The sequence below is a fragment of the Pelmatolapia mariae genome, linkage group LG16_19, assembly GCF_036321145.2.
Source record: "Pelmatolapia mariae isolate MD_Pm_ZW linkage group LG16_19, Pm_UMD_F_2, whole genome shotgun sequence".
Taxonomy (NCBI): Eukaryota; Metazoa; Chordata; class Actinopteri; order Cichliformes; family Cichlidae; genus Pelmatolapia; species Pelmatolapia mariae.
This window is the reverse complement of record NC_086241.1, coordinates 23,953,751-23,966,158: the sequence shown is the minus strand read 5'-3', so window position 1 is coordinate 23,966,158 and position 12,408 is coordinate 23,953,751. Positions and strand designations below refer to the sequence as shown.

General features: G+C 41.7%; 1 protein-coding gene across 3 annotated transcripts; it reads left to right on the top strand.

Moving 5' to 3' along the window:
- The first annotated feature begins 627 nt into the window (after positions 1-627).
- shox (shox homeobox) lies at positions 628-10,814 on the top strand. Of its 3 annotated transcripts, XM_063498866.1 has the most exons (6): positions 628-1,012; positions 2,634-2,842; positions 6,137-6,194; positions 6,381-6,469; positions 8,388-8,609; positions 8,975-10,814. In XM_063498866.1, exons 1-6 carry the CDS (start codon positions 766-768, stop codon positions 9,062-9,064), a joined length of 915 nt encoding a protein of 304 aa, XP_063354936.1. In that variant the 5' UTR covers positions 628-765; the 3' UTR covers positions 9,065-10,814. The 3 variants fall into 3 exon arrangements, with proteins under 3 accessions (XP_063354936.1, XP_063354935.1, XP_063354934.1); XM_063498865.1 differs by lacking the exon at positions 8,975-10,814 and having other exon boundaries at positions 8,388-8,751; XM_063498864.1 differs by lacking the exon at positions 8,975-10,814 and having other exon boundaries at positions 6,360-6,469; positions 8,388-8,751.
- Positions 10,815-12,408: the final 1,594 nt, after the last annotated feature.

Sequence of the window (12,408 nt, the reverse complement as noted above, 5' to 3'; positions counted from 1 at the left end):
GCATTATTAATATCTATTGTAATTTCCACTGGGTCAGCGTTAGTACCCGTTCATTGTGAAGCAAGTCCTCATATTTTCAGTTCACTTGCAACTTTATAATGCTGATCGTTGCCTCCGTGCACGCCTTTTGCTCTCAGGAATCTTGTGTGCTAATTCCAGTTCAGACAAGTCCAGAAAGCCTGTAAACCAGAAACTATAGGTGGCTCATGCGCACATAAAGGTTCAAACACATTTGTCAACAAATGACAAAGGAAATCAAAGCGAAATTCCACAAACCCCGCATTTCTATCTCCTAATCGCGTTAATTAAATTTTCGCCGAATTAATTAGACACAACAGCCATATACAGCCTCCTCACAGGAGTGAGCCACCATAGGCATTTTAATGACCCCGTAATTCAATTAACCGCCTCCATCAGTTCCATCATTGATTTGTGGAAGAAGAAGAAGAAGGAAAAAAAAGCTGCTGAAAGTTGAATTCTGCAAAGTCGAGCCGGCCTGTAATTGCTCGAGACACAGAGATCCGAGGGAAGAAGGGGTGGGGGCGCTGGGCTGAGGTGGCCGTGTATAAATAGTGTGCTCTCAAATACACAGTCACAACAGCAGGAGTGATCTCACCTCCTCTCCACCCCTTCTATCTATCGCTGCTGCCAGCCTCCTAAAAGAGCGTATCCGTGAGCTGTACACTGGTATATAGAGACGGTATATGCTGAGAATTCACGGTGGATTTCCCTGAGCAGGAGCACTACTGAGCGACAGAGCTGACCATGGAAGAACTTACGGCATTCGTGTCGAAATCGTTCGATCAGAAAACCAAGGAGAGCAGCAAAGAGAGTATCACGTACAGGGAAGTTTTGGAGAGCGGCTTGACAAGGGCGAGGGAGCTGGGCAGCCCGGAGACAAACCTGCAGGACATTACGGAGAGCAACCACTGCCCGGTGCATCTGTTCAAGGACCACGTCGAGCTGGAGAAGGAGAAACTGAAGGACTTTAATGTTACGAGGGCGACAGAGGGTAAGGTTTTCACTTTAATTGTGAGAAATGCTCCCGCGTGATGTCGGGGAAAATGTCTCAAGTTCGGCTGTCTGGTGTGTCCGGAGCGATGCATTTTTCTTTTTGTTTTTTAATTATTATAATTTTACAAAATCCACGCGCATAAAAAAAGAGTTGAATTTACGTAACCGCGTTTAGTCAATGTAGTTCCCCAAAGTTAACGCATTAATCTGTTATTGCAATGATAATTTTACAAAGCAGGAGGCGGGCCCTTCGCCAGACCATCGCTTTAACTGTTTAATGATAGTTTGCAAACGAAAGGAAAGAAAAAAATACAGCAAGATTTGCTCTGTAGAATATAATCGTATTAAATGTCTAATGTTTAATAATGATTTTAGCCTTATTTGGACTATATGTCAGCATTTTGTGCCGGTATTAAACTATCCGGCAACAACCTACTTTAAGTCAGCACTGCAGTATATTTTCTTTTGCCTTTATTAGTAAATTATGTATTCTTGTACATTCTAGCAGGCGTTGTTTAAAAGCTTAAATATAATGTAATTACGATGCAGTGTATAAACCCATAGCCTGTAGGACTGCCGATTGCCATGCTCCCTTAGACTGCACACTCTATAGTAGCACTAAATCTTTTTATTTTTTCAGTTGCAAAATCGTGTGTAAGCTGAAAACATAAATAGATCTACCTTTTAAAAAGCACTTTATTCATTTCCAGTCTGTGAAGTAGCATACAGCAGGAGCACAGGCCTCCTTTCACTCAGCAGTCACACAATGTGCAGTGGGCAGAAAACTATGATTTAGTGGACTTGTTTCTATATTTATCCTGTAAGAAGAGTTTTAAAAAAAATGGAGTCAGCACTATGGCGCAATAATCAGCCCTATAATTTACATTAAATCTGTCTTTTTTAAACATAAACTGATCGGATTTTATTTAAGTTAAAATGACTTTCATTTGAGAGAAAAAAAGCAGTTCGGCGTCAGCAAAGTACAAACAGTAAAATGAGACAGAAAAGGCCATTAATTGCAGCAGTTGTCAACTCTGTTGCTAAAATTAACACTGATAACACTTAATAGCTGCTTATATAGGCTGTTCTATTTTTATTAGGCTATAGTGTACTGTCAGCCACGCAGCGTAATGGTGTGATTAAATAAAAAAATGTGTTGGCTGATGATTTTTATGGATATCCTAAAATAACCAAGGTCTGTTTTATGGAGGTGAGTAATTAGGCCTAAATCTTCTCCGTTTAGCCGGGGCTTATTTCTCTGCTCTTTAAATCGCTTATACCCTTATTAGGCTTCCATATTGACTGATTTACTTCCATTACGGCACTGACATTACACGCTGACTTATGGAGGCTGGAAATGCAGCCACAGGCCTCTCTATTGAAGAACTAAGCTGTGTAATGTGTGTGTGTGTGTGTGTGTTGCTGTCAAAGTGCCAGGCCTAAGGCCCCCTGTCAGGGCCCAGTGTTGACTATATGGGGGGGAACCCTTAATGCGCACTTGTGATATGTGTGTTTTGAGCTTGGAATATGTGCATGTGTGAATTTTAAACGCATCTTCTCCTTTTTTTTTAAAAAAATTAATTGTTTTCTTTCCCCACCACCCGTGGGCCGTTTAACAGGGATATATGAGTGTAAGGAGAAAAAGGAGGACGTGAAGTCCGAGGATGAAGATGCACAGGGCAAACTGAAGCAGCGGAGGAGTCGCACTAACTTCACCCTGGAGCAGCTCAACGAGCTGGAGCGGCTCTTCGACGAGACGCATTACCCGGACGCCTTTATGAGAGAGGAGCTGAGCCAGAGGCTGGGACTGTCCGAGGCCAGAGTGCAGGTGAGGATTTCCCACATAGGTTACTCACTTTCTTCACTCTCGTGTCTGTGATGCAGAGCGGAAATCGTGCTGTTGCTGCTGCTGCTGCTGTGTGAGGAGCGGCCAAGAAGCTTTGCTGTCTGTCTGTCTGACGGCTGTAGTGTGAAAATATTTCTGGTGTTGTTAAGCAACACTTGTAAGCTCGCCTGTGTGTGTGGGTGATTTGTTAAGTGGCATCACTGCTTTGTGGGAAATATGTTAGTGATCTAGTCAGCCCTTAATTTGTTCTATAAGGAAACCCCTCTGTAATTAACCGAAAATATAAGAAAATATATTTTTAGCTTTTGAGGAGGAAAACCAGACCATGTGGATATATCGTGAAATAATTTTGCTATAAAACACGCATATTGCTATGAAAACGTGAAAATATATTATAAAACTGTGCAGTCATTTTGGACCCTTTTTATTTATTTCTTTTAAATAAACCTTTTCTGTTGTGTTTGCTCTCACACTGAGGACGTTTTTTAAAATCCTTTGAAATGATTCGAAATACGAAAGACTGCGTGTGAGCCACGTGAAAAAACGAGCTTTTAAAAAAAATCTGGTTTCTTTTGGAACATAAACAGGTCGCCGCGTGTGTCCTGAAACATACAAGTAAATAAATAAATAAAAAACAGAAGAATAAAAAGCTAGGAGCTCATTAGTTTAGTGACAGGTTGACCTTAGAAACTTGACAGATAAATGATCCAGCTTGTTAGTGAAAAAGCTCCACGTCTGAAATATTGCTGTAATATTCCTATGGGGAGGTTTGTAAAGCCCCGTCTAGCTTTCTCTGTGGTGTCCTAATATTCCTACAGGGAGACGGTTTCACTGCGACATTTATAAATGTTAGAAACATGACTGCACAATTGCCGCAGATTTGACTATTTAAAAAAAAATATTTATTTAGGAAAATATCAAATGTAGAGGGTTCACCATGCCCTCTTAACAAGTATGACAAATAACTATTTTTTTTAAAGTGTGTGTTTAATGAAAGATTCACGTACAGTAGCAGTAAATCAGTTGTAAACCGTCCGGGATGGATAGCCTCAGAGCCAGCTGAACTTGCAGCGGTAGGCCTGTGGAGCCTTGTGCCTCCGATCCGAGCATCCTTGCGGGTAGAAAAAAGAAGAAGAAAGAAATCCAGCCAGTGATTAAAATGAATGAAGAGCCTGAATGGCTGCTTCAGGGGACGCGCTCTTATGTCAACTCGTATCGCTCCTCATTTTCTTTGTAATATCTGCCATTGGCTTGATGTAGTGTCCCCATAAAAACAGATTAGAAATAATTCAATTCTGGGCCAACTCTGCTGCTGTTCAGCTATATCTAATCGGATGAATAAGCCGCATCATAGAGCTTTATAAGCCACCGACTACCTTTTTTTCCTGAGCGGACTTAGTTGACAGCAGTACACTGCGATTATCGCTAATAAAGTGCGTGCATTAAAATTATTTATGGTGGAAATATGACTGATAAAGACCGAGTCTGCGTGTGTGTGTGTGTATGTGTGTTTTATGTTATCAAATAGGCACTCGGAACCTACCGATGCTCTCTTTTGGGGGAAAAAAAGCTGAAGAAAATAAATAAATAAAGCATTTTCAGGCTCTCTTTTGGGGGGGTGCGCACTGGCACATGTTTTCTCCAGATTTAGTGAGAGCGAATTGCAGCAGGGCTGTTACAGGCTGTGAACCTGCGCTCCGAGCAGCTGTCAATGAATCTAATTGAAAGTTATGAGAGCTTGGTGAGGAGCAGGCAGTAATTCGGTTAGGACTAATATCTTTGGGTTTCTGGCGCGCTGCTAAATTAAATGTCATTATTCACTGTCTCTAATAAAAAATCAAAAAGGAAATGAGATTAGGGTATTTGTGAAGCGCATCATTGAGTGGCCCTTAATGAAGAAATAACTGTCTGAACCAGTGTAGTTCACTTTGCTTAACATACTGGCACGTAATTGGAATTGATCTCGGGCCCGTCTAATATTAGCCTTGATTTATCTGAGGGATTACTGTGCGTCTATGCAAAATCACCTGGGATTTTCATAAACACCTTTCCTACCATCATTTACCGCTGTAGAGCTAATAACTCACGGCGTAAACAATCGCAAACAATAACGACAATGTGCAGTGTTTAGCTTCAGGCCTACACCACGATAATAATAATAATAATAATAATAATAATAATAATTATTATTATTATTATTATGTACTCTACGTGGACAGGATTTATAGACATTGATAATGTATTGACAGGAAAATTTCACTGCTGTGTTTTTTATTGTAAAAAATATATTTGGATGATATTTTGTGAAGCTGAGAGCAAGACATTTGTTTTCCTCGTAATTTTCGCCTCGTTGTTATCTCCTGCTCTCTCGCCTCGGTCCCTAATGGACGCTTTATCGACTTCCCCTGTTATTGCAGTCCCATCGACACGATGTTGCACGTCGCTCCCCCGCAGCTTAAAAACGGCGTCACGGCACCCCGAGTCGTCAGCAACATCATCAGTCGGCGCCCTTTGTGGTCCGCCACCGGTCGCTAATTTTCGCATCTGTAAACGATAATCATCGCGGGGGTCGAAGGGGAGGGGAGATAATGTTATTCAACGAGGCAAATTAAGTTGATGGTGATTAACAATAGGCCCGCAGCCTGCAGCTTCAAAGGCAGTCAGCAAATTGGAAGGTAGTTAATGACATTTATTTATTTATTTGAAGGATCATAGTATCCTTGTAAAATTGCTACACTTTTTCTTACAACCCTACTATAACTTTGTTTAAGTTACAGTGACTTTAAGTGGCTGTAGTTTAGGAGATAGAGCAGGTCATCGGAAGATTGGTGGTTCGAGCCCCATCTGCCAAATATCCTTGGGCAAGATACTAACCCCATGTTGCTCAGTGTGCATGTTAGATAGACAGAGCAAAGAAAAAAGTGCTTGCATGAATGAAGCAGTTGTGTAAAGCGCTTTGAGTAGAAAAGCGCTATATAAGAACCAGTCCATTTAGCTCAGTTTTAAAAGTGTGTTTTTTAATCTTTAAATTAGTTTAGTCTCATTTACAATCTAATATTTTTTTCCTCTTTGAAAATTCTTACAATTTGTATTTATTTGTACACACACATTTGCTTGTGTGTGTTGGATTTCCCCTGTTTTTATTTGCCTGGTTACAAAAAAATAAATAAATTTGTCCATTTATGACAATCTAATTTAACTATTTAAATATGACAACAAATAGGATAGAAACTGTTTGCATCTATTCTAATCAGTTCTTTTCTCTTTCGATTGCAGGTTTGGTTTCAGAACAGGAGAGCAAAATGTCGAAAACAAGAAAACCAGATGCACAAAGGTGAATGCAGTTTGCTCCCTTTATTTTTGCCTCTTAATATTATTATTACTCAATTTATTACTGATTACATTTTGACACAGTTTCACCATTTTTATGACTGCATGTGACAAAAAAAGTTGTGACCTCCTCATCTCACATAACAACAACTGTCTGGCTGTCTGACAGACATCTTTCCCTTCTCTCCAGGTGTTATTCTGGGCAGCGGCAGTCCCCTTGATGCATGCAGAGTAGCACCCTATGTCAATATGGGCGCCCTCCGGATGCCCTTCCAACAGGTAGGCCATGTTTTCATATTTGCGGTAATTGACAAAGCTTGAAAAATCTAAAAATAATCCAGAAACCAAAATAAGCTTAAATGTAAAAAAGGAAAATAAATAATCCAGTGGTGACAAGTAATGCGTCATCTCTAAAAAAAACCCGTCAAATAAATGCAAAAGTTGAGACTGGACTGTTTTGCGCTTGGATATGCGGTGGAATTGGTGTCAGAGTGGGCCTTCTATATTTGTGCTTCCACATGCATGTATATAAGCCATGTGCAGCTATTAGACTGAAGTGATGAAAGGGTGCATACGTGGAGGGGGGAGTGAAAGGGTGGGGGTGTTCAGACCTCAGTGCACCTTTCACCTTCTGGCTGTGGGGAGAAGGTTGGACCGTACAGGGAGAGGAAAGGTGGACAGACATTTGATCTGCTGCTGTCTGCTTCTATGTCCCGGTTGCTGTGTTGTCTGCTTGACCCTGGCTAAAAGCAACGGCCTAATTAAGCCAACAGTGCGGCGGGCGTGAGCACATAAAAGAGATGATGAAAGCGGGGAATGAAGTGGGCTCTGATGGATATTGGCGTTGAGCTGCACTGGCAGGGGTGGAGGCTTGAGGCCTGCATACTGAGAGAGAGGCACGTTGCACGAGGTTGAAACAGGCACTAGGCATGCATAGACTCAGATATTACAGCGCTGCATATGCATGGGAAACAAGGAGATGGCTAGCGGCTGGTGGATGGGTAAGGTCATGACCTCTTGTCAACAAAAAAGTAAAGACTTGTGTCTTTTAAAGCAATGCAAAGTTTGTGTGTGTGCCGGGCCGAAAGCACACAATCACTCTGAACCTGCGTCACCTGTTTTTTTTTTTTCAGAGATAGATTAATTTCTGCCATAACCCACAAAATCAAGTTTCATAACTGTGATTTGTTTTTCCAGTGGTCCTTCTGCATTGTGTAACCAATCGCCTTCGCACTATACAATTGGAAATTATCAGTCACGGCTGCAGTTTGTTCCCCGATTCTTTCGGCGAATGCGATACGTGGAAAAATTTGTTGTTTTGCAGAAGGTTTTGTTCGGATGCCACTGCAGCGCTTAGCAACTACAAACTCGCGGGTACAAATTAATTTTCCCTTTCGTTTAACAACTTCGATTTAAATCTCCTTTTTTGTATTTTTATACTAAAATACAACTAAAAATAATATTTAGTCAAGTTAAAACTTTGACTTTCTATCGTGCTATTTTGGTTGGAGAAGAAAGCTAGAAATACTTTAGTTTTCCCACTTCTTCCTGTGGTGTTTGAAACACATGAGACATGGCAACAGGCTCAGCTCTCTCCCTCTGAAGTAAGCGGATGCTTAATTTTCACCTACTTCTTATAAAATAATTGCCAAGAATGTGAAAACTGATATCCTATGCTCCTTATGGTTTCTTTTTCTTTTTTTTCTCCCCTTGACTCAGGAATATGTCTGGATAAATATTTATAACTCCAAATATGTGAATATCTTTTCAGTGCAAAATAGTTTATTTATGCAATTGAATACATAATCAGGATAACAAGACTGCGTATTTCCAAGGGTATAACAGAGTCCTCAGTCTGAATTAAACAAATCTGTTCTGGGTCCTAGAAAGACTTTGATTCTAGGCGATTAAATTGGATGTGGTGTCTGAGAGCAATGTATGATTCATTAACTTTTAGAATAGCTGACATGAAGAAAGGGCTAAAGCACAGAGTGCAGCCCTTAACTATTTTCATAGAAAACACACTGTAAGCAACAGCTTTGAGGGGGTAACATTTGAGGGGGAATTTAATAGTGTCAGACTGTGAAACCTAAATCCTCTCTGCACACACACACACACACACACACACACACACACACACACACACACACACGTCCTGAGGGGCTCATGCTGACTTTACGCTTTCGCTGTTCTGCAGGTCCAAGCACAGCTCCAGTTGGAAGGGGTCACCCACTCCGCCCACTCCCACCCCCACCTGCACCCTCACCTGGCCGCTCACGCGCCCTACCTGATGTTCCCGCCCCCTCCTTTCGGACTACCAATCGCATCTCTGGCCGACTCGGCCTCGGCGGCGGCGGCGGTGGCAGCAGCCGCCAAAAGCAACAGCAAGAACTCGAGCATCGCCGACCTGCGACTCAAGGCAAGAAAACACACCGAGGCTCTGGGACTCTGACCCCACCGGGCTGCCCCTCCGCTCGCCTGATGCCCATAATCGCCTCTCACACAAGACTGAGCCTGTGAAAGGGCCGTGACACTCACAGCTAAAACTAAAATAAACAAAAACACTGAGTGAGAATGAAAGAGAGGAACACATAACAGAGAGGGGGAGAGAGAGAGTGGGTGTGAGAGAGAAAGGGGGAGAACAGTGGAGGAAGAAAATAAAAAAAAAAAGAAAAGGAGGAGGGGAGCGAGAAAATTGTCACAAAACCAGCTGCCAAAACAAACCACTTGTAGAGAACGGTAATTAAATACCAATGAAATCACCTTTTACTTTTCGCCCAACAGGCAGGACTTCTGCGGGGCCAGTGGCTCAGTCCACTCCAGGCACAGATCACATCCCAAGGACCGTACAAACACATGTGGATGTCTGTCTGAGGGCCAGGCCCGGGGCCCGTCAGACCAGAAGATGTTAGAACAAAGCAAACTGGCAGGCAGCAGCAGGGCCAAAAGCAGAGCCTCGCTGACGCTGGCTGCCGCCATGTTGACAATGCAAAGGGTTAAACTTGTGGGGGGGAAAACAGACCCAAACATCACCCCACCGAGGCATTGGAACGGCTCTCACCTTCACCGCCTCCCCAATCCCCCCTCCCTCCCCTCGTGCCCCGCTCCTCACTAGAGAAAAGAAAGAAGAAAACATTTAAAGAACAAAAAAAGGCCATATTTGTCTCCAACCACTGTGTTCCCTGCTGCTGCCAAGTGCATGAGCTCTAATGGAGGACCGTTACTGGGACTGGTTTCCATCCGCACCTGACATTAACACTCGACAGCTGTTTTAAACACTGCCATCCAACATGCCCCCCCGACACCTTCAAAGTCAAAGGCCTCCATTAGAGTCTGATACCCTTCTTCTGATGGACTTATGCTCTAACAAAAGCAACAAATCCGTTTTTTTTCTCCCTCTTTTTGTTGTTGTTAGTCGCAGAGTGGAGAGACGTTGCTCTGTGTTGTCGGGCATGTGTTGGCGAGACTTTTGGTTTGCATTTCTCCCTCAAAGTGTGCTCTATCTCTCTCGCTCTGTCTTTATTATTTTCTTTCCTTTCTGTTTGTTGTGTTGTATTTTTGGGTAAAGAAGTGAAGATCGCCTTTGCACTTCAGGTCTCGCACGTGGGTGTTTACAAATGGCACTACAAGCAGATACTACTTTATTAATTAAAGGGGGGAGCTGGGTTTGATATCGTCACGCGATCAGCAAAAAGAACAATTATCTTAGATAAAGGGTATAAATGGGATTTTCTTTTTTCCTCCTTTCTTCTTTTGTAATTCTGAAAAAATATGAAGAAAGCATCAGTCAAACTGAAATGCAATGGTGTGCAGTTTAAGTGCAATACTGTAAATAGCAAAAAAAGAAAAAACGAAGTAAAAACAGCTAGCAGTTAGTCCTCAATGATAAAGAGACCCAATGACTTTATTTTATTTTTATTTTTTTCATGCACTGTTGGAGTGTTCAGTTTATTTGCCAAACCCACCAGTTTTTCTACAGCAGTGTATATTTTGTTTAGTTCGAGAAAATCCCCTTAAAGACCAGGTGCCATATCCCTACATAACCTCCTATGTATTCAGACAATTTTCTATACATCAGGCACAGCTTTTATGAGGAAAGATATGAGCACATTTTTGGATTCAGCAGAAATTAAGGTACATGAAAAGAAGCTCTCTTAACTACACCACCAACGGTCAAAGAAATCCTTTTTGCTTTTTGCATTTTTAGGAAAAAGTGTTTTATCAGCAAATCAGCACCCTAACCCAAACCGAGCAGTTGTTTATGATACGATTAGTTTAATTTTGCATGTTGTATGTGATTTTTTTGGTCTTTTTCATCCTTAATTTCCAAATAAATTCAACGTGTATGTTACAAATTGTTCCAGAAAAAACATTGGGATGAAATTCCGTTTATTTTGACAACCTTTTAAACACTGCTGTCAGACCTGTGCTAAATATATGGATCCGCTTCAGGTCCACGTGACCTCGAACAGTCTCCAAACAACATTTTCTGTCTTACCAGACCTCCATTTAGAAATGTTTAATAATGTCTCCATTTTAAATTAAGCATATGGGTGTTTTATTTATTATTTTGTCTGAAAGTTTATGAAAGATTAAATAGTTGAACTACAAGTGTACATTTTTACATGGCTTTGCATTTATTTTTGTATGTTTTTATTAAGTGTTTCATTTTGAATTGGGGGGGGTGGCGTGGGGGGTGTGGCTGTAGTAAGTTGTTTGCCTAAAAAAAAAAAAAGAAAAAAAAATGTAGCGTGTCCGAGTTTACAAACATTTCAGGGACGGTTGAATTTAACAATCCATGGAATTTGTTGTACCCATTAAAATGATTACCATTTCATATGCAAGCATGCCTAAACATGAATCATCGTACAGTTTGTTTTTTTCCCCTTTTGAGTCACAAAATATGAATGTACATCTTGTACAAGTAAACTATCAATAAAGTTATAAATATTTGTACACGACTTTAAAAAAATACTGTTCAAACTTGTTAAACTGCACGAAAAGCCTGGGGTTTTGCACATGAACTAATCCTCCTGGGGAGTGTAAGTGTAATTTTTCTTATACGCTCGACAAACGAACAGCACTGCAGTCCTCGGAAATTACTTGGATACACAGTGGTAACCACGTTTCCAAGATAATAACAGCAGCCCACGACTAATCCCCTCTCCCAGTGTTCGGGGTATTTGCGTCATGCTCTCTTCGTGCCTCACATCATGTTGCGGCTGATCCTCAACAACAGTCTCAATCTGCGGATCAATATCAATATCGGTCTACAGTTGACATTCACGCAGACTCCGTGTTAGCCGGTCCAGCTCTTCACATCCAATCTGTGCCACACACCAGCGGAGAAAATTGAGCTGCTATAAAATCCAGATGCAGCCCTTTTTTTTCTGGAGCCTCTTGCGCGGCACATCTCTCTCGCAGTGTTTGTCAAAATGACACGGATAAGATTGGTATGGAAAGTGGGGGCCAGTACAGTCGTCAAATAGAAGCAAGATGGCTGTAACTGGAGTGGGAAGCCTGCGAGCGTGGAGGGCAAATAGCAGGCGAGCAAAGAGATGCGAGGGTTACTGTACATCTGACAAGTGATGTCCTCTGATCCGTGTGCTCAGAGAAGAGCTTTTGTTTGTGTTTTGAGCACATCACTTGAGAGGATCGAGAATTTCTGCACGTTCGTCAGCATTTCAAGTCAGTCCCTCCACTTGTCTTACCCACACATTTTGCACTTTAAAATGGTCAGCTTGTTTTTTCTCAGTGTATTAGCTTCCTCTGGGAGCCTAATTCCAGATGTGTGTATACAAAGTAATTACACCATGTGCTATAGTGGCTTATTGTTTGAACTCCATACAGGAATTATCCCAAATGGCGTCCTGTTGAATGCGGTACCCCCTAGAAGGTCGCTGCACGTTTAATTTGTACCTCTTTGCTCATACATCAAGATTGAGTGATATGGTCGCAGACTGATGGCTCCATATTTACCCAGTGACCCCTCTGGCTGAGGCCAGGTCTGGAAATAACAGCATCCTTTTATGTGTACTAATAATTAGCAAGGCACACACAGCCATCCATCAACCACCAATGAGCCATGGTTGCTTTGTCAACATGTTCAAGCACATAAAGCTATTTATGTTGGCCACAAGTAACAAATACACAATAATATCTTAATAGAGGAGAGAGTGGGTATGTGTGTGTACCTGAGAAAGCGTGTGTGTGTGGGA

Excerpts from the sequence above, each read along its gene's own strand:
- shox (XM_063498866.1), top strand. The coding sequence starts at position 766 with ATGGAAGAACTTACGGCATTCGTGTCGAAATCGTTCGATCAGAAAACC. Across the intron at positions 6,470-8,387 it reads TCCGGATGCCCTTCCAACAG|GTCCAAGCACAGCTCCAGTT; the intron begins GTAGGCCATGTT and ends GCTGTTCTGCAG. Across the intron at positions 8,610-8,974 it reads TCGCCGACCTGCGACTCAAG|GCAGGACTTCTGCGGGGCCA; the intron begins GCAAGAAAACAC and ends TTCGCCCAACAG.